The sequence below is a fragment of the Anopheles marshallii genome, chromosome 2, assembly GCF_943734725.1.
Source record: "Anopheles marshallii chromosome 2, idAnoMarsDA_429_01, whole genome shotgun sequence".
NCBI classification, from domain to species: Eukaryota; Metazoa; Arthropoda; class Insecta; order Diptera; family Culicidae; genus Anopheles; species Anopheles marshallii.
This window is the reverse complement of record NC_071326.1, coordinates 85,257,954-85,280,374: the sequence shown is the minus strand read 5'-3', so window position 1 is coordinate 85,280,374 and position 22,421 is coordinate 85,257,954. Positions and strand designations below refer to the sequence as shown.

The 22,421-nt window shown below is 45.1% G+C and overlaps 2 protein-coding genes and 1 non-coding gene across 3 annotated transcripts; 1 reads left to right on the top strand and 2 right to left on the bottom strand.

Moving 5' to 3' along the window:
- The first annotated feature begins 745 nt into the window (after nucleotides 1-745).
- Nucleotides 746-4,063, top strand: LOC128708622 (uncharacterized). The gene is made up of 4 exons (XM_053803602.1): nucleotides 746-868; nucleotides 2,283-2,473; nucleotides 2,545-3,490; nucleotides 3,764-4,063. The coding sequence occupies exons 1-4, from the start codon at nucleotides 746-748 to the stop codon at nucleotides 4,061-4,063; spliced, it is 1,560 nt and encodes a 519-aa protein (XP_053659577.1).
- An 813-nt stretch (nucleotides 4,064-4,876) lies between these two features.
- On the bottom strand, nucleotides 4,877-7,457 carry LOC128716283 (matrix metalloproteinase-2-like). The gene is made up of 4 exons (XM_053811207.1): nucleotides 7,172-7,457; nucleotides 5,605-6,375; nucleotides 5,377-5,536; nucleotides 4,877-5,294 (listed from the first exon to the last, which is right to left on the bottom strand). The coding sequence occupies exons 1-4, from the start codon at nucleotides 7,443-7,445 to the stop codon at nucleotides 4,877-4,879; spliced, it is 1,623 nt and encodes a 540-aa protein (XP_053667182.1). The 5' UTR covers nucleotides 7,446-7,457.
- Nucleotides 7,458-20,653: 13,196 nt separating this feature from the next.
- Nucleotides 20,654-20,735, bottom strand: Trnas-cga (transfer RNA serine (anticodon CGA)). Its single transcript has one exon. It is a non-coding gene; the product is annotated as a tRNA-Ser (tRNA).
- Between the last annotated feature and the right edge of the window lie 1,686 nt (nucleotides 20,736-22,421).

The window sequence follows — 22,421 nt, the reverse complement described above, 5'->3', positions numbered from 1 at the left end:
GAATTGTAATGACCGTCGAAGGGCGAACACGCATGCTAGTTCCGCACTGCCAAAACGAAACGGGCCATAGTAAGACTTTAACTTTTGAATCTGTTTATAGTGATTAAAAAAAACCAGCGAAGACAAAATCAGTGTCCAACAAAGGTGATGGGATCAATATGCACGAACTGAAATTGTGATGTGCGATACAACCGTGACGTCGGTGATGAAGAATTTAGACCAATTCTGTTCGGTGCTATCTTATCGGCAGCTGTATCCCAGTATCCTTCGAGTACGCGTGTTGGTCATCTAATATTCCAAAACCCAACCAGATAAAACGTGTGTTCGCAGACGGGAAGTGCCGTAAATTCGTCATTGGCAATCAGGATACTTAAGATTACCCTGTGGGTAAAGTACGATAAGAGCGTGGTGTTTCGAACAGTACCCGAACTCGTTGGTGACCAGATTGACAAGCCGGTGTATGCAAACGAAAAAAATAAAATAAAATTGGAGATACCAAAACATTGCAGCGCCATTTTGCGTTACGCCCGCCATCGAAGTTACCGTTGGAGAACGTGCGAAGTTCAGTGAAAACGAAGTCCCAAACAAGTGTGTTTGACAGTTCACGCTAAGCCTTGAGCGGGATCGAACGTGTCTGAGGACTGTCAGTCATATAAAGGTGCAGTGCTGTAGTTGCTGGAATTGCGGAAAAGTTTGCGGGTTGTGAGAATACACACAGAGCTGATACTGCGAAAACGACACCATAATGGAAAATTTGCGATGTAAACAATGTCTTTGTTTCCCAAACGGCGAGGTGTATCAGTGTACAGCGAAAGAACACTTTTATTGCGCGCCGTGCCAGGAATCGAAAAAGAAAATATTGTGCGTGGTAAGTATTTACAATTCATTTCCAATAACTGTTCACAAGACGAGGAAAGCCGTCCGTTGTTAATGTCTTACTGTTTCGATCATGATATTATGGATACATGCACCGATGTATAAAATAACTTAACCAAAAGACGCGTAAATGTTCAACAAGTTGTGTAGTGCTGCTTAAAAATGACTCGTAAGCGATCATAACCTCACTTACAGTGTTGTGCTTAATGTATCAGTTGAGAAGCGTCATCCATATAACAAGTTACACAGGTTACAATAAAAAAAATTGATTGCTAATGGACCTCGCAGGACCACTTCCTACCAGTACAAAAACTAAGTGTGAAATGAATCACCTAATTCTATGTTCCCTGTTCTTTGACACCTTTCGGGAACTGATTGTTATCTATTGCGAAACGTGAGAATCGCGTTTGGGAAGAATGTGTTGGCTTCCGGAGAGTTGGGCTGCAAGAATGCACACGTTTCCGTAGGGGAGAAATTCCAACGATCGGCGATAATGTCTAGCTCCACTGATCGGATGATATGTAGACGAACGGACGTGAGCCAAGGAATGTTGATACGATCATACGTGCAACGTAATTATATGCATCTTTAGTGAGGAGTCATTGAAATCAGGAATCGATTCTAAAAAAGAATGTTGAATGCTCAGACCAGTGGCGGATCATACCTTTTGGTGGCCTAAGCGAAATGGTAGTTGGGCGGAAGGGAGGGGTCATCCATTCAGCGCAGATTCATTCCGATCCATAAATCTGTATCAGAGGGTCATGATTCCGAGTACTCCCGGAACTGTTTGAAAAGGGGAAATATCTTAAAACTATTGTGAATTACTCCATGGACTAAGTTACCAATAGCTATCAGCCTATCAGCTGATCAGCAGATGAAGTTACCAATGGCGGTCTGGCCATTCGTCTTGAATGAAAAAATATGAATCAGATAAACCCAACACTACTCACTTCCAAATTCGCTAACAGTAGAAGTGAAAGATAAAAACTCGCATTAAAATAGCCTACTATAAAACGCGTTACACAAAGATGGCGGATAGCTGATTGATGTTTGCTACAGACACTCCTACACACCGTCCGCGCAGAGTGTTGCTGCGATTGCATTTGTTGTTGTTGTTGTTGTTGTTGTTGTTGCAGATAATAGTTCAGCCTGATATGTTGTTAGTACACGCCTAACCCTAGCTGATAAGCGTTTTTAACACGACAACCCAACCTACCGGAACATGCTCAACGGCAGCGATACCATTAACATCTGTCCCCGATAACAGCAAGCCGCTGTCAATGATGATAGCCGTTTTTGATGTTGTTGTTATTGTTCGCAAAGTTCGGCGGGCTGCAGAAGAGAGTACGAGGCGTGCTAGTATCCTAGTCTCGCACCTAATCTTGCATCTCTTCTTTTGTTTGCAGTGTGGTGCCAAGCTGAGCGACAAGAGAGTACCCAACCCGATCGAGAAGCTGCTGAATCAGGCAATGTGTCCGTGTCGGTATGCGTCCAACGGATGCACCTGGAAGTTTGTCCAGTCAGAGATGGATGCACATGTTGTTGAGTGCCGCTTTCGTCCCTACGGGTGTGTTGCGGCTGCTTTAAATGTCCTCAAGTAAGTTTGAGGGAGAGAGATGGCTACATCAACGGCATGTGGGACATTTGATTAACTTCCACTTTTTGCAGGTGCGAATGGCAAGGGTTACAGCACGAAATCGAGAACCATCTTACCGAGGGTCACAAGGAGCTTGGTCCTGTATTTCGTTTCCGCGAGACGACATCACTGGTGTTTAAGGAGCAAATATCACTAGGGGGTCTCAAGCTGGTGGACGCCTTCAGTAAGCGCTTCTTGTTCTACTTCTTCTCAGATGTAGCGAACAAGAAGCTGTCCTTCCTGATGATCTACTTTGGACGACACGAGGAAGCGAACCAGTACTGTTACGAGCTGGAAATACGTGCCGCACCCTATGCGACAAAGGACTCGCCGGAAGAGGTCGAATCGGACAAGCCAATGCCCTTCGCACGAAGCATCAAGTTTGTTGAGCGTTGTTGTTCCGATTCGGAAAATCTGATGGAGCTGCTGGAACAGGAACGTTGCATCAACATATCCCATCGGCAAGTGCATAAATATCTGCACGAGGAGAAGCTCCATATGTTGTACAAAATACGCAAAGTGGATCCAACGCGCGAAAAAAAGCTGTCTACAACGAGTGTCCCTGGTAGTGAAGATTCGGCCAAGGCAAGTGGGTCGTCAACGAAGACAAAACCCCGGCCTCCACCGTTTGTGTTTGCCAACAAGGGAAAACTGGCCGGGAATGGCAAACGCTCAAGTTCGTCTTCAAGTACAAGTTCCAGCTCCAGCTCAAACAGCGGCTCTAGCACGTCTACCACATCCACTGCAAAATTGCCGAACATTACTGTCCCTAGCCCCACCACATCTTTGCCCTCGCGAACACCATCCACCGCCTCGACGGTGACGGTTTGTTCGGACAGGAACAGTGTCGATGCGCTAGCATTGGACGTCAGTCGTAGTTCATTGTCGTCCATCAATCGTGTCACTACACCGTTAACACCGTTCGAAAAACCGGAACGGTGTCCACTGTTGACGCCGTCGATTAATAAGCACGATGTGGTAGGTGAAGCAACTGCGATACCGTCCAAAAAAAGCATCGCCGAGAAAAAGCGAGACATTCACCGGCTAATGAAGGCATCTCACAAGGCGAAGAAATAGACAAGATGTGGTCTACTGTTATTCATCAGCGCTTTGCTATCCTCTGTGTGTTGTTTTCGCTTCTCTCATCCGCTTCTCACATATTGTTTGTGCGTGTGTGTCCTTTTTCGTACTATTTTAATTGATCGTTCGGCCTTTGCTCACTTCCCTCTGTTTTTCCGGTACTATTTGCAGCCTCCAACGTGGGCTATCTCGCAGACGACAACGACGAGCGGTTTCGCTTACCACACCAGCACCGAGTATCATAGGCAGGTTTACGGCCATGAACCGTACCGTAACGTCCATCATTATCCGCTGAGCGGGTGTACAACGACGGCTGCCGTTTGTCAGAGATACACACAACCGTACAAAGTGAAGGACGATCGTGCCTATCTGATGAAACATCCGACAAACTGTCTGTACAAACCGCGACCTAAATGGTCGGCCGGTGGTAGCGTGAAAGAAGGGAAAGAGAAAGGTGGTTGGAGTGCGTGAAACTTCAACCGAACAGGGCCCAAACACATTTAACAAATAGTTGCAACACAGAATTATACTCTGAATAAATCATACTCAGCCTGCAGACTTTCCTCATTGTTTCTCAATTGTTCGATGCGGGGTGGGACTCGACTTCATCTTTGTTTCGATTGATTTATTTTTGTGTCGGATGAGAGATCCTTGTGTATTTTTTGTTTTGTTGCAATTCGTGTCTTCCAATTCCAGCACTAATAAGCTTTTGCACAATTACATATTCATACCATTGCATGAGAGTGCACACGATGCACGTTCAAGTATTCACATACATGTATCATGTCTAGGCTTACGTTACTATCCTAAAGAATCACGTTGTTCGTTTTTGCTACCGGCAGACCATAGTGTAAGAATGCATAGCAAAAGCACCAAGAACCCACCTAGGGGAGCGGAAACTACATTTAGGAAGAATATTTACGATATTTTACTAGGGAGAAGCCTACAGGCACCTTGTGCCTAGTGTGCACTGCGTGGCTCCTACAGCAGTTGCTATTACCTAGAGCTTGGACGCCTGTTCTCTTAGCCGGTTTCTGGTCTGATGTTACTGGTGCAGCGTTCCCGGATTAACTTCATGTCAGTCTTGGCGTGTTAGACGACTCCTTACCAAGTTCCAAAGACACGGGCAAACTTAGTAAACTCGATGTCTTTTGATGGTTTGCCAAAAACCAAAGTCGTCTAGCCTTACTGACAATAGCATTCGGGGAACGGTCCCACTGAACATCTGGTCCAAATAAAACACCGGCAAAGGTGTCCACCTCGGCGTAATGACAACTGGCCATCTTAAGCGTACTGTTTGGAGTAGTATGATATCGCTAACGTTATGAGTGTGCATGGCAGCAGCAGCAGCAGTAATCTCCGATCGTCATTGCACAGACTGGATGGGGCGGCACGGTTCGTGCCAATTGCGGCCTTCTGCACTACCGTCGGCTCACTGCTGGGCGATTCAATGTCCACGTCCAGATCGTTCAGCACCTGCCGCTCGTGCCGGCACTTCATCCATCGCGTAGCGGACGACTTCTGGTACTCGTGTGCGATACTCATCCGCATATCGTTGAACCGCCAGTAACCAAGGCCCTTGAAGAAATACGTTTTACCGTCACGGTACTGGAACGCGGCATCGATGTTATACCCAATACCCTTCCACATGGACATGTCGCGCGGGTAATCCAACTCTACCCGATTCGTGTCTTCGTCGAATCTGAAAGGTGGCACGTGAAAAGGGGGAAACGAAGGTGGTTGAGATATTCCGTTCGGAAATACATCTTGCATACTCTGCATACCTCCAGTAGAGCCGTCCGCTGTAAAGATAGGTCCGATTGTTGTGACTCCATACGAGTGCTGCATCGATCCGCTCGATGCTGTCCGGAAGTCCAAGATTGGTTAACGGTTTCGGGTAACCTGGTTCGAGATACTGCGAGTTGAACACATAATATTGCTTGCCTGGAGGAAAGAAAGCAGACGTATGTTGAAAAACCGTCGCATACCTGCGCGAGGAAAGAGCCACTTACCGATGAAGAAAATGATCTTCTGATGCTTGTTCTCGTACACCGTGTCGATGCGCTCAAAGTCTGCCGGTAAACCGAAGAACATCCGGTGAATTTCGAACGGACTCGGTCGGTGTAGATCGTTCTCGTTCATACGCCACAGCCACCGATCCTTGAAGATGAACAGCTCGTTGCGAATCAGCGTGATCGCATCGAAGCTTGTATTGCACGGGTTCGGATGGATTGCGACCGGTCGATGGTGGTACGGTCGCCGTGTGGTTGTGGTCGTCGTCATCGCCGTCGTTGTCGTTCGATGGTGCGGTCGATGATGCGGTCGATGCCGTACCGTCGTCGACACCGTGGTGGGATGATGACGCGTCGGATAACGTCCATCATCATCGTCCCGATGGTGAGCACGCTCGGTTGTGGTGGTTGTAACCGTCGTGCGTGTCGTGTACGGACGACCACCGTGCGGATACAGACCCTCCCATGGATGTCCGGTAGTGTTCTTCACCGGATAGTATGGACGCGTCGTCGGTCGTGGCGGTGGCGCTGGTGTAGTTGTCGTGGTCGTCGTAGTCGTCGACGGTGTGTGACGTTCCGGGTTTTTGCCGTAAATCTTCTTCCGCGGGCCGTAGATCGATTGGATGCCGAGCCGATCGTCCTCCGGGATCGTGTCCTTACCACGGTACGATATGTGATGCCACGGAAACATGATCGCATCCTGCTGCGATGAGTGTCCAAGTCCAAGCGAATGGCCAAACTCGTGTACCGCCACATCGAAAAGTCGAGTGCCTAAAGAAAAAAACGGAATTTTGCAAAAAAAGGTAATTAATCGACGTGAAAACGAATTCTTTTAATCTTCTTCATTCAGTGTTCTTAGTCGTTTATGGTTGCCCTACCGTCCACCTTACCATCCCGTCAGACCCATCCCTATGCTCTCAACTTCCACTCTCAACTTCAATCCTCCAACTCCATGTCACTGGTTAGTAGAGCTTGAAGGACCCTAAGCTAGAAATATCTCTCCACCTCTCACAAAACCCTGTGGCAACAAAACAAACCAACACCTCCCTTTATTGTGGAGTCTTGCTCAGATGTCTCCAATGATCTTGACTTCAAAACTCCAATGCCTGCTTGTCAGATTTATTGTGGAGTCTTGTTCAGTTGTCCAGTCACGTTGATCGTCTAAGATTCACGTTGATTGTATTGAGTAGGTCCTGCGACTGTTCATCATGTTTGGCTATAAGCTAAACTCTCGGTGTCCTCCCAATATGAGTTCAGATGTCCAGGTGTTCAGATGCTTAAACTGAACGCTCTAGAATTTAACCGCTCCCATTCTCGGTGGAGAGTTAAGGCCAGAAATACTCCTATCCATTTCGTTGTCAAATACCTTCACGTGTACTTCGTAACCATATGTGTCCATATGTTCGATTTGTACCTTAGCTTGTTGTCATCGTCCATCGCTTGTGTTCACTCGTCCCTAGCTGGTAAACAAGTGTCGGTGCAGGTGTTCTTTATCAAGTAAATATTAGTAGCCCGCGGGGCAGACAGCAATAACCATGTAGTTCCAGCACTGCACCTGCACGCTTACCTTCTGCGTCGAGCGGTTCATTCAGCAGCCAATGCTCGTCCGCATCGAAATGCGCATCGCCTCCGATACCGGTGCCGGGATAGAACGCGTGGGCTAGTATTTTGCCGGGCCCATCGAAGTTGTAACCGTCGCCGTGAAATTTACGCGCAAACAGCACCTGTATGTCGGCGTCCGTACTGTACACCTCGCGGAAGTTGATGTTGGCGTGCTGCGACCAAAGATCCAGCGCTTCGTGCAGTATCCTTCGCACCTGGCCCGCATCCAGCTCGGACATCGTTTGATTCACCAAACTGTGCAAGAAAAAAAAAATGAGAAAGAGAATGTTATGCACTGGTGGATTGTTTTGCAGTTCGGTTAGGAGTCTGTTAAAAAAGTTCCGGAAAAGGACACAGTTTTACGGAGTGTTTCTTCTCGAAATTGCGTTTTCAAAAGTTGCGCTATTTCCTAATAGATGGCGCTGCGAAATTATTCCCTGTAAAGACATTTTGCAGCGGACTGCTTTGTTGTTTGTTGTGTTTGTTGAAACCAGAGGCGGATCTAACGGAAGATAGAGTGGGCGGCCAGCTAGAGCCCCACCGTCCTATTCTCCCCCTCCCACGTCACCCCACTCCACCCCACAGAAGCCCTGCTCTCCTGGCAATCTTTTAAGAATAACGGGCTCCAACTGTCATCATCCCCCATTGTCCTTCCATCCTTCTGAGCATCATTCCTCTCGAACGCGGCTAGGAGGGACAAAGTCCATGGCTCAGAGGCGTTATAACAGGGAGAACACCTCTCTTGTTTGCAGAAGAGAAGTTCCATCAGATTCAGAAGTAGAAAGACCGGTTGGGAGACAGCACCCTAGCGCGTATTTCAACATCAATGTTAGTGTCGATGCTGACATGTCATCGACATGTCCCCTCCCCTATCTGTATGTCACCCTTGCGTAGGTTAGGATTTGGTTTGGTTCAACCATCAATTGGCCACGTCCAATGTTGTGTATGTCATCAGCGTATGCCAAGATCTGAATGGACTTATAGAAGATGGTCCCCGAAGTTTCCACCTCCGAGTCGCGGATGACTCTCTCTAGCGCTAGGTTGAAGAGTCCACAAGCTAGCCCATCTCCTAGACGCAGACCTAGTTTGGTAGGATCGGCCAGGATTTCAAAAAGGTAAAGTGTTACTCCGGCTATGCTATCGTATGCGACGTATGGAAGGCGATGAAAAGATGGAAGGAGTGAAGCTGCTGTTCCGCCATTTTTACTATGGAGATGTGGCAACTCCTGAAGATCTGATCAGTGGTTGCTTTTCCGTTTCGGAATCCCCTCCGATAGTGTCCTCAGCTAACTCTTCTACGAATGAGACGTAATACCCCTGTAATTCCTGCACCTCTAGCTTATCTCCTTTCGATTGCAAACATTTAGCAACTATATTCGGATAACTAACAGTGAATTGCTTCACAGAGCCCCAACTAAAATCTTCATTTTTTAAAAAAGTAAAAAATTACTCACGAGCTGACTGAGTATCTAGCGCCATCTATCGCTAAGTATTCGCTTGTATCTTCCTGCTTTCGTGTTGGGATTATATCCGAAATCGTTATTAATTTTGTGTTTTACAAAATTCATTACGGATAAAAATTACAATGAAACAGACGGAGCAGCACAAACCCCACAAGAAACGGACGAGTTGGTGAGGGTGTACTGCAACGTGCAGTTAATGAAATTATAAATGAAGTTTTATTTTCTTTGCCGTCGTTTCGTTGGTGAGTGAGTGCCGACGTTCGAAATTGACTTCCGAGGCAAACACACGGCTCCCGTCTCTCTACCGCGGGGGGAGGAGGATTGGTACTAGACCAGCATTTCGCGCTCCGTTTTACTTTCGTGTGAAGATAAATATTGCCGGTTGGGGTTGTACGTTAGTGTATCGCGAAATGGAACACAGGGACGAGTCGCGGCTGATGCACAAAATTCACTTTGCTGTCATTAGTGTCAGCGCCGTGCGGCAGACGGACAGCAGCCCGGAAGTTGCTGTACCGGAAGCAGAAAAACGGCACAACCGTTTGACGTGTGGCGGAACGGTGCGAGTAGTGTAGGAGGCAGTAGGGGCACCACACCCCACAAATCCTCGCATGATGGATGGGCTTTGGAATGCCACCGTTGCACCGGTGACGCGCGCTTGAACGTAATTTTCCTTGACGTTAAACTTTCATCAACGTTCCTAATTTCCGTTTGGTCATTTTTCTATCACTCTCGCTCCGTACCGGGTTCCGTCTTGTTCGCTCGCAAAGGTAAGCTGACGGACGGCATGTAGGAAGGGGGGGTGCCCGTTGCACAAGCAAGAAGTGGACGAGAGCAACAGCTTGTACCTAGTGTGGTAGCACAAGCACCCGGGGTAATATATATCCTCTCGAGGACATTCACTCTTTTGCATGAATTGCGACAGTGTGTTGGTCTTAATTGGTCGCGGGACCATTTCCAGAAGGTCCAGCGCCCCAAAACAACGACCCGCCGATATACATAACGCTTGCACACACAGTTAAGGGATGAAGGGGTTTTTTTAATTGAAAATTAACAACGTTATTACGGTCGTTTATACACGAGTCCACCGGCCGGCCACCGGTGTCCCGGTGGAGGTACGACTGAGATGCCGTCCAACGTTTTTTTTTTGTTTTCACCGACAAACGCAGATACAAATCCATATAAAAATCGCTTAACCTACGATCGTTTCGAAAAGGTCCTCCCCAGGTACTAACCAAATTTACTAACGCACCGAAATGCAATTAGTTGCACTGCTCGGTGCAAATCGTTTCATTTCCGCTACAAATTGAAGATGTTGCAGGTAGTGCAAGCTCCTGCAATGCTGCTGCTAGGAAATTGGATAACGCCGTAAAGCTCTGATCTAATCTCAGCCCTCAAGAGTCTACACCGGGTGCACGGCTGACATGGCGTCCAAGTGTTAACACCTTGTGCGCGAGTAGTCCTTTTGCTGTGTGAAGTAAACGGTGTCCCGAAAAGGATGCCTGTTCTGCTTCGAATAGGGCGGTGTTTTACCCGTTCAACCCGGGAAATTTTAAAGTTCCCATTAGTTTAGGGGTTCAGTCAATTATGACGTAACGCAAAAATAGATAATTTTCAATCCCCTCTTGGCCCCTTTTGTGATGCAAAAATATGTAACACATAATACTGTAAGTAACCCCTCTGTATTAATTACGTATCATTTTGTCGATCCACTATTTTTTAAATTCATTAAACTGCCACATTGGCGAGGAACCCGCTAAAATCAGATAATTATTCGTAAATACGGGAATTTATGTTTTATTTTATTGTATGTTACGGAAAGTTTAATTCCCACTCTCCCTATGTAACACATCGTAACGCTGGTACTAACCCCCTGCTCCTTCCTATCGGCGTTACGTAATAAATGGATGATCCCACAGGTGCTCAACTTGCCCCAACCCAACGACCGTATTGGGTGCGCATTGGTTTGGGGCAAAGGGAACGAACGCAAGCTGTACCGTCGAGATAGAGTTTTGCAGTATTTTAATTCAGTAAATTTTAATTACATTCATTTATGACGTGTGTATCATGTCGTCTGCGTCGTCCCATGGTACGGTTTGTGCAACATCCTGCTGTCGGTCTGTCTAGCCCCTGCCCGGGCCCGGGCTGTGCTGACGATTCTCCGTGCTTTTGTACCGTCCATTACTACCTAACCCCGGTGATAAATACTCCCGAGCGTTTGGGTGTTTGCGAGCTGGGGCTGGTGGGGACCCGAGGCACTCGGGTGATTTCGGCGCGGGTACAAAGTTACCATCATTGTCATCGTCCTGTCTCTCCTGAGTTACCCGTTCCGAGGGATAGGTGAACCAACCGTACCCTATTGTTTGTCGGCACAGGAGATGAAGTGCAAATGGGGAGGCGCTATGATATGGGGAAACATCATAGTTGAAACATACAAAAACTAGAGAAGCAGCAACACACACGAAAAAAAAAAACTGGCCAGGGAACGATGCTAGGGGGAAAGTTTGAACTGTCGAGCCGTCGTTTTGCCCCGGGTACCATCATATCGTCGACACCATTTGCATGTTTATCGAAAACTGTACGAGAGCGCGTCTGAAATAGAACGGCTGCGTCTGGGTGATCTTCTCCGTCCCGCTTATGGAGGGGGCCTTAACTGTGGGTTGACTTTTATACCTCATGTTAACGGCACGGAACCCAACCCCATCCCGACTTCCCCTTGTGCATGTTTCATCTTGCCGGTGGCACTTGAATGGTTCAAACTTTCCCAATTCGATCGGTCTGTGGTTCGTGTGTGCGTGTGTGTGTGTGTGCTTTTCATCACAACCAATGGGCACAAGTTTTGTTTAGACGGGTACCAACCCTTTTCCCGGTCGCCTCATCCATCTCCCCCTGCCCCGAAAGGGAATTCCACGGCATTGCTCCATAATTTCGTGATAAACGATTATGAGCACCGTTGCTGGCCCTTTGCCGGACTGTTCATTTGCATAAGGTTGCTGTGGGGGGGATTTTTTAGCCGGTGGTATCATTTAGCTGATGACTTGTTGAATAATAGTGCGGTTTTGTGTGTGTTTAGGCGACGGTATTAACTGTTGTCGAACCAAAACTCAAAATTCGTTATCCAATCAATAGGGAGTAAAATTGGTCTTCTGTGCCTTTATTGGTGGTTTGTGTCTAGGATACGTAAAACGCCTGAAAGTAGGCATCCATTATGATGAAATTCAGTGGTGATGATGTTGTAAAAGGGTTACTGTAATGATTATTGCATACTTTTAGGCGTATTACTGCCTAAGAGGAATATGCTTGTAAAATGGATTTATTGAACACTACAAAGACCGGGAAAGTCTTTTGAACCTAAAAATTAGGTTTTTTATATACATTTTTGGTGTTAACTTAACTGCACAACTTTTATTAAACTATTCTGCAGTAAGAACTCTAAGTAATATTGAAAAATTGCTCATCTCTGCGAAATGTTTTTAAATTAACCATTCACACAAAAAAATGGTTAAAACGTGCGGTAGTTATAGTATAAAAATGTGTTGTTTTTTTAGTAATAGTTGCAAACTTTTAGGCAAAATTATGCCTTATTGAAGGTAATAAGATATTGTTCTTGTACTATTGAATTTATCTGTGCTATGCGGCACCGACCTGGACGTTCACACTAGACCGGCATTCAACTTGTTTAAATACTCAGCATACAAATGGAAATGGTTTGATGAGATGTTGATTTACTATGCATTTCTGCGTTCCTTCAGAGCTACCCTTGGGGGTGTGGAATTCAAGGCCCTGGTTCGAGTTGAGCCCTTGTGCCATCGGCACGATAAGCTTCGCTTCGTTCGTTTGCGTACGGAAGGTGCGTGTGAATTGTTTGCCGTTACAATGTTGCACCCGGTTTTGCTGGGCTCCCTGCTTTCATGGCATGGAGACCTGGAAGTTGGGCGTAACGACAGAACGGCAAAACAGTGATAACATTCCAAATTCCACCCCACAACACTAGCCATCCCGGTGGGAAGTTTTCAGTACGCCGTCTGGTGACCGTTGTAAGGCTATGGCTGATGTCGCTTCCACAGAGCACATTGCACAATTCAAAACCGTTCACTTTTCGACCAATTCCACTCCGGTGACGCATATTGGAAACGGCAATGCGATAAATGGATTTGTTTTTTTTTTCTAGTATTTTTTGTCGTTTCCGTTCGAATGCGTATTCCTATTTTCATGTCGCTGAAAAGTTCGAAGCTATCATTACATTCTGTCGCGCACAGAATGGTTTTTAAAGGGAAGTTAGTAAGGTAAAAAATATAACGGCATTGTGCCCATATCGGTAAAAGCTTATGCTACACGGTTGACCCTTAGGTGCGGTTCAGATAGTATAGAGAACTGAATTTTGAGTGGGGAAAAATAACACTTTTCATCGTAAAGGTACAAATCGTGTCTGGAAACTAGTTTTGTTCATAAGAAAGATTGCATTTATTGAAGTAACATGGTTCTATCATGGTTCTAATGATGGAATTATTGGTTCTATGGAATGGTTCTAAAGTGAAATCATAATTATCTTTTGATTGCGTTTTGGGATAAAATAAGCACTTGGACTATACGACGCCTAAAGGTATGCAATACACACCACCATTCATCGTGCTTCCGTGATGCGCCAAAAAGTATGCAATTTGAAGAAAAAAGATTCGTTTTATATTCAAAGCTTGTTTTTGGGAAAGTAGTTTTATAATTACGAGTTGGTTATTTAAAAATAAACTATGTATAAAATAATAATTCGTCAAATCTTAAGACAATCCCGCCCAATGTTAAATATTTTCACCCTTTCGGTTTTCTTACTCGTACAACACAGTTTCATAGTTTCACCGCATAAAACCTAAGATGTTCGTAAACTTTTGCCATCACTCGCTCTCTATTCATTGCCGATAATTCAAACCACTGACAACTTCACTTTATGAAGTTTTATCCATTTGCCGGGCTCGTACCAAGCGATCGAGCAAAATTTCAATAATTGACTCCGTTACGACCAATCGCTTTTGGGTCAAATCAAGCCAAAAATGGCTACAACAAACACAAGCACACACGTACATGGTGAATAATAGTACTCATATTTCCATTCATGAGCGCGACAGCAATGTTTGGAGTTGGGAAGCAAGGTTAGGTCGGCGTGTCACAACAAGCGTTGTTGTTTCGTACTAGAGTCCTTCGTACAGGAGGGACCTTCATTCGATTCTTTCACAGGACCCTGGAGCCGTGGCGTGGGGCTGCCTTTGGTACGCCATAGTTTTGCAATGGGTGAATTTGAATTTATTGACTTTACTGCAAAATTATACGAATTATGCATGCAATGGCCATAAAAGACTATGGGCAAATTCAGCAACTAGGCAGGAAGGGTTTTGTGAGCTCTTCGTTCTCTATCTCTTACCAGCGCGAAACAGCTTCCGTATTGTTTCGTCCTTACCGTTTGGAGCTCTTTTTCTTGCGATTGTGTCCTAGCGTAGCAAAGTCGGAGCAGTGTCCTCTAGACAAATAAAACCTAACGACACGACACGACACTCCGTACGGACGCTACGCCGTGGAAACGAATGGGCATGGATGTTTGTGTTCTCCATGCTCGAAGGCACACCAAAAAACAAACAGGACACATTTGTTGGCAATTTGTTAAATATATTTCCGTCCGCCCGGTTTGTTGTTGGTCGATCGCTGTTCGTCTCGCAATTCTGTCTGGTTGTGGGGGGATTCAACTTTTCCAAGATTCTGCCGCGTCGCCCTTTGTTCTGGTGGGGACCACCACCACCAAGTCTCCATGTCTCGAGCACCGACATCAGGAAGGAGTTGCAAGATGCCCCGATTCAACCGGCCGTGCAACTCTTTCCCGCGTTGCGAACAACGAGTTTGAGGTCCATTTGGTCAAGTCTTATCGCCACTGTCGCATCTCGGGGTTTTGCAACATCTCACCCGCTTTCCATCGGCACTTTGCGCCCGTTGGACAAAACAAAAAATCCCCCACAAGGAAGACAATCTAAAAGTGGCAAAAGTTAATGGTCTTGAGAGCGGGTGAGATTGGACGGTTTGTAAGAGACGTTTGGGGACGAACAAAAAAAAAATGCCCGGACATTGTGCCGACAAGTCGTAAGCCGGGCAAGAGTTGTGGCGTTTGGTAGGCGACGGAGATTGGCAATACATTTTTGTGAATTCGTTCGCCGAAAAGGCAATTTTTGGTGCCCAACCGTCTCCGCCTCAGTTGCTTCGGGGGGCGTTCCTGGGGTTATTAGTATCAAGTGAGAGTGCAATAATAAGATAAATTTCATTCCCCGCCTGTGTCGAGACTAATTTAATATCGTTTCGGTCGTTTCGCCACCGAAAATGGCCACGATCATCAATCAGGCGAAGAAGCGTCCGTGGTTTTAAACGGGGTGTGAGTGATGGGTGATGCTCGGGATGGCTGAGCCACGAGAGTCAGAGTCATCCATTCCGTGTGGGTATCTGGTTTGGGGCCAAGAGTCCGTCAAACAAAAACAAAGCAAAAAGGTACAAAAATTCCTGTTTTCAAGAGTATCTGCCACACAAAGGACTTGGAGTGGAACAGGGCTCACTGTCCATTTTTTGCTAGCTTCATTTTATGAACGAAAGTCTTGGGGATAGGGATGAGCGGGTTTAGATTAAAACTTAACCTCAACCATAGTTACTTTCCTTTGCGTTTGTAAAGTATTTCCGTTGGAGGTTCTTCCATCTTTCAGCGAGTGTAAACAGACGTGAGAGTGCAACTTTTTTTTTGTTGGGGTAAAATTTTCGTTGCAAGTACTGCCGATGCAATTGTCGGAAAAGGTTGCATTCGTGCCGCAGCTCGCCCCCGGCAAAACAAATTGAACACGGCACGGAACACGGAACCACTTGAATGTAATCATTCGATCGACACCATTGGGTTTCCGTTTTGGTGGTAGCACACGGTTCGGTACAGAGAGTCGAGAGAGGGGAAAATCGATTTTCCTCCTTTTTTTTCGAACAGGGTGGCACAATTTTAAATTTTCTCTTCTTGTCGTTCGTTTTGTTTGGGTAAACATTTATACTAAAGCATGTTTAACACTGGGTTTCCTATTTCGTTGTTTTTTGTAATAATGTTAAAATACTTTTATTTACGAATAACAAAAAAATATATAAATTAATGATTAATTTACCAATATTGAATATTTATTTTTTAAATTTAATTTATGAATTTAATTGTAACATGAATAAAAAAATTAATAAATTGCATAAATATAATATAACTTGATGTGTATCAACATTACAAAAAGGAAAAAAATACGTGTAAACTCCAAAGAATACGAATAAAACTCCACAGTTCACAACAGATAACACAACACTAACTCTGTTTATTAGCTCAGATTTTTACAACCAATTGTTCTACACCCAAACGGGTTCAATTTACCTTTCCTTGCATTCGGGTTATTAGTAGAAATTGCATCGACGAAACAAGAGAGTAAACAACAAACAAAAACAACCAGCCACATTACATTCTGTGGCCAGGCAAAATTGGCCACAAAATGGTGTTGAAGAGATTGAACTTTCATTTCACCACTGTTCATCAACCATCGAATTGAGCCAAAACTGGGAACAAAGAGAACCTCTCGCTATTTTCCCCACAACGTTTTTAACGGATCAAGTTAGTCCGCTCTGCTGCACGGTTTTTTTCCCCGTTGCTGTATGCATCGCAGTTGGCCTGGCGTGGTTGACGTGACCAAGGGAACTTTTTACTTCACTCTACCAAACGACCAATCTACTCCAACAAACCGGGTAACGTGTGAAGAAGATTGGCATTACATGCACAGCCCGATCCGGACTGGTTGGAACGAATTGTTTTGATTATCTTCACGAGTGGACACGAGCAGCAATTCCTTACCAGCATCGGAATATCCAGAAGTGCATCCGGATCGGGATAAAAAGGACAATAAAGATAGATGAAATGGAGAATGTGAAAAACAAGAAAACAAAATGGCACCAGAACAAAACGTTGATGTAACTGAGGTAGGATTATTGGTCATTATCAAAGTGAGTACTGCTGGGCAGCAGGAGCAGATAGCAACGAAGCTAAAGCAATCGATTAATATGTTTTTTTTACCTTCGTTTGTCTTTCAAGCAAATGCACTTCAGCATCGGAATCGGATTGGAGGACCGTAAGAATGCGCCCTTTTCTCTTTTTGCATAACCTTTTTTTCAGCGCTGAATGAAGGTAAGTGCAACGTGAATCTCTGCCGTTGATAGGATTCATTCGAAGAAGGATTATTCGTCCATTTTTTATTGCAACGAGCATCAGTACTCAGAAATTCGGAGTCCTGGGGATTTGAGATTTCTCGGATAGAATGTCAGTGATTTTTGTACACTTTTAGAGATATGATAGTTTCTGGTAGATTTAGCTACTTGGGAAAGGATTTTCCGTGTCAGGTAAGATGCATAAGTTGTTAAATTTGTCATTGCAAAAGATGAATTTCCATGCATTTGTTGGTAAGAATTTTGAAACACACTTTTTTGCGCATAAGTGCATCACATCTCTTGAAGATTTATTCTTGAGATATTTATATTTGGACACGGAATCATACTGAATCCCAAATCTTTTATTAAAACCATCATTCATCTAACAGTGCTCTAACTTGAAAGGTTAAAAAGATCGCTGAGAAGCAAAGAAAACATTGCGGTTGCATACTTTTAGGGGTTTAACGTTGTTTAATCGCTAGAGTGAGCGTGTGAGTTGCATACTTTAGGGCGTTTAACTAAAGCACTGTTAAGCACTAACTTGTGACAGGATTTGTAATAAGGGATGTGAGACGTTTGTAACAAGTTTTGTTATTACTGCACAACACAAGCATCACAAGTAAACTATCCGTTAGATAAGTATACACACAAGGTGTATAACGCTCGTTTTCCGCTGAGATTTTCGCTATTCATCAAGGGCGGGGGGATCCGGTTAGAAAAAAAAGGGATTTGCGGTGGTTTTGAGAAGTAAAAGCGACAACCAATACATAAACGCCACTCAACAACGCCAGTGCAGTGCGGTGTTGTAACACGCAACGCAAAGATCCCTGTGCAATGGTGGCACCGTGAAGACGAGGAACCTTCCACGTCCTACCAGTCGTTCATGGTGTTTAGTTGTGTATTTTTATTCAATCACTTGAACAGCAAACACCGAACGATGACGCTTCCGTTATCGATTACCCAGTGCGGGTAAGTAGTACCGCCGGTGAGCTGTGAACGGCAGCCGAACTCAGCTCGTCAGCTGCTGAAACGTTCCGACGGGTGCCATTTCGTTGGTAACATCGTAAAGTGTTTCGCGCACGGCAACTTTACCGACCAAGTACCGGAAGAGGTTTCCCATGTTGTGTGCGCTTTTGCGTCTCTATCTCCGGGCGAATGTATACGCTATCGAACAAATCCTTCCTTTACGAGATCCCATTTTACTTTGGCAAAGGAAAATGAACCATCCTTCCCGGGGTTCGGTGGTCCGTATCGAGCACGTTTGCTCTCGTCGGTTGTTTGATTTTATTTAATCCAGCCAGCAATGGAAAGCATTTGGCTGCAAATCCACCCGTACATAACCTGGCCGAGCGGTGTTGCAGGTTATGGGCAGCGGCAGTGTTACGAAGGTGAAGTTCCCAGTTTGTCTCCAAACGCCGGAGGAGTTTCAACCCCAAATCCACCTAAAACTCTTTCGTTTGCATTACCGTTTGTGGTTTCTGGTGGGTTTTCCCCCGAAACAGGTGTGCCGGCACCTTCGGTAGCGCATCCGAGTTACCCTTTGGACCATGTGTGCACGCGCTGTGATGTGCAAAGTTTTAGCGAAAATTGGAAATTGAATGTTTTATGCGAAATTGAGTAAGTGGCTCGGGGGCGTTACCGTACGAAGGGAGCGACCGATAAGTAGATTGTCCATTGCTTAAGAAGAGCGGTGCGAGTATAACTGGGAACAAAAGCATCGTCCGTACAACAAAAGTGCATCGTGTCCTGGAGTGGGACGCAAATTTGTTGTCCAATTGATCGATTTTCGCTTGCCTCCTCAAGGAATTGTCTGCTTTTTACGGACTGTGTCTAATGCACTGCTACCAGTCGTTTAACCTACCATCTGCTAGGTGGCAGAGAGCGCCGTCTAGGCATAATCAAATCTGAACCCTTGGCACCGTTAAGCACGGAAGGTGTATTGTGTCTGCAGACGATGGAGTTGGATTTAGCTGACTTTTTGGATCCTCCTTACTGACGTGTGTTAAACATCGGCAGAGTTTTCCACGCTGTCGTACTGGGTGAATGTTGTTTGCAAGCTTGTAAGATAATTTGCTTGTACACTTTCCTTTTATCGTTCGTTCTGGCACTTCTCTCGTAGGCAGTAGGCCGGAGTAGTAGTACTTGAGCGGTAGTAGCACCATGTTAGCTTGTTGTACGTTCGGCGCCGTGTACTACCTTTCGGATGCGTTCACTTGCCGGAAGAAGCGAGAGAGAAACTCTGATAGCAAGCGGGTGTAAGGTGGCAGCTTATACATATTTTGCCCGCCACGTTCTATACGATCCGGCCCTTTTCGCCTGTGTTTCGATGATGCTGCCGCCTTAACCTGGCCCGCCGGATCCTTTTATGCACACCCTGCATGGGTGAAGGGAACGCACAGATCAAAAGGCCAGTATTACCATGATTCCTTTACTGAAGAAGTAATAACCCAGCGACGGAACGCGCATTGTAGTCCGGATCGAAAACGGCATCAAATGGAAACATCTTCATATGCCTTCCGATTGAAATAACACATCTCGTCTTTGATGCTTCCATTTTCCTTTGCTAAAGGCACGGAGACGTTCTTATCTCGCTCGTCTTCGATAAACAATATTTCCGGTGTCGATCTTGTGGCCCTAACGGTGCTAACGGGGGCTATGGTTAGGAGCGAGCTCAAGAGTGTTTGTATTTTCAAAGTACGTTCGATTATGGGAGGAGGGAGGAGGTGGGGGGGGGGGGGGGGGGGATGTAATGTTTACATCCATTTTCACCAGAGCAAATATAAATCTTTAAAGCTCTATGAAGCGAGTGTGAAATCGTAACGTAACGTAACGTCCATGCGAGGACTGTAGTGTTTCAGCACCTGGAAATATCAGCACGGCTCCTGTTCTTATGGTGTCTTTAGCAAACATACCGTAAATTGGTATATTACAGTGCGTAGCTTAATGATATGTATGTATGTTGTTATGTTTTGAAAATAAAATCATAACATTAACAACTTGAACAAACTTGTAAACGTTAGACGCAATAAGTTGTACGGAACAAAATAATTCGGGCTGTTCAAGTTTTGTGAATATGTTTTTATGTTTAAATACGGCAAATGTCGCCATAATGGAAGAATAAAAAAAGTTAATAATTTGTTATTATTATTAAAGTTTTTTTATTAAATAAATATCAAATTATATTTATTACCAACGAAATCCATTGTTTTTGTGCGCGAAATTCTCTGTTTTATGTAGCATGTTTTTGTACATGTCAAACAAGTCCATTTTTGGCCAAATATGTAACACTTTCTCGCATTATTTGTTATCATCTGCAACTTAGCCTCTCACAATCCCCCTTTTACCGAAAGATTCGCTGATAGATATATCCAATCCATCCAGTTTTCATAGTTGTTTGGTACGAAACATCGGGGGTGTATGCGTTGTCGTATGTATCGATCACTAAAGCCATTTATCGAAAACAAAGAGGACTTCTTTTTCCAAGGCGTATGTTGAAACACCAGACATTTTATAGTTTTGTTACGCACTGTACAGTGAAGATCTGCATTCAGGGACTATCATACGATAATACTTATAACAAAACAATTTTTATCTACTGTCGTTTATTTAAAAAAATACTATAAAAGCTTATTTGAAATACATTAATTTTGATTGTTTTTAAATTGCTTTTATTCAAACTAATTTTAAAATCAAGCTTTAGTTAAAAAAAAGAAATGGTAAAGAAAAATAATAAAAATTATGCTTTACCCCGCAGCCGGTAGGATTCGAACCTACGCTCCCAGAGGGAATCTGATTTCGAGTCAGACGCCTTAACCACTCGGCCACGACTGCTGCGTCGCAATCGCTCCGCCACGCACAATCAACCCCACAATAAGCTCATTATCAGATAATGCCGGTTAGGTTGAGGGTGGGTTTTCGTTTCTTTTCTTTTTCATTCACCTGTTTTCGTTGCCATTTGTTTGTAAAACACGCCTCATTTACGTAACGCAGACCCTCGGCCCGTCAGCTTTCCGATCGTTTCGGACAGATTAGTATGTTTTATTTCTATTTTAAGACCAATTCGCGAGAGTGAAGATGATCGGTCGGAGGGCGTCCCCCGTTCGAACCAAGCGCGAAGGGGAACGGTTCAACGCTTAGGGTAATATGCTTGACAAATTTATGCATTTTACGACTGTGTTTTTTTTACCCATTCGGAGTTACATATTCGATGTTGACTGCCCCCGTTGCTGGGGAACCTTAACGCAAACTCGCACGAGATACGCCAACAGCTTCTCTGGCGATTTATGCCATAAGCACACACACACCAGTGTCTTTGTTTTTTTCTTCTCCCCTGCCTACAGTGGCATAAACGTTCTTCGTCCTCTTCATGTCGCAGCTAATGCAGCTCCGGGGAGTGTCCTCGAAGCCCCCCCCCCCCACCAGAAAGGGCACCCTAACGATGTCGACGCGACCGCCCTGCGAATCCTTCGGCATCCTTTCACCGTCTTCGAGCGGTAAATATGTTATCAAATTTGAATAAACTCCGTTCCACGTCGCTGCTTCGCCCTTGCCAGCTGGGAACGTACGGTGCCACCCGTAAACGAGCGTGTATGGTTTATCCCGCGTACACGTTGTGCTCCCCTTTCTTTTCGGTGGGCAAAAATCAGGGCGACGGAGAGCGGTTCGGCGGTGGGTAGCATAAATCGATCGACATCATGGGTAACGACATGTTCCTTCTTCGTCTTGCTGAGAACACCACTCGGTTTGGCTGGGATAATTTGTCCTTGCTCCGTTGGGTGCGGGAATGAAACGGAAAAACGGTTGACGAAACAAATATACTCCGGCCATGGATCGAGGATGATTTTTTTTTATGGGTGGAAAAACAACTTTGGGGGTTGGTCCCCGTGAAGTGTTATTGGTGTTGGAGCAGATAAGGCAACTTTTATGAACCACAGCAGACAGTTGAGGGTGAGCGTATTCACTGTATCGTTGTGATCGATGACATCACGAGAAAGCAAAATGTGTTGATGAACACATCACTTTACCTCCGCATAGTACAATCTCCGTGCAATGTGGAGTGTGGAATAAATTGCATCCCGATGTAATCTTCGCACTGAGATTTAATTGCCATTTAAAAAAAAAAAACACAGCAACACGACACCCTTAATGAGCTGACAAGGATTGTGTTAGTTCGCTTCATTTTCCCTCACCTCGTAACGGTGTACTTTCGCGATAAATTGGGCCGGTAAATTGGTAATTTTGTAGCACCGGAATGAAATGACATCTAATCACCGACGAGCGCGCCACCTGGCGGGGTTTTTTTTTTTCTTCGCGTCCTTCACTCCAAAGCGCCTGCTGCCTGCTGTCGCGCAAAGTAATTCGCACTTAATCACGGGCGTACAACACAATTAACTCGCAAGAAGCGGGCGCGCAACTCATCCATCGGTTGTGCTTCATTTAAAATGGTGGGCGCGTAAATGAATTTTCATCACCACCGTCACCATTTTGCCTTCCCGTCCACCAAGATGGTTGAAATAT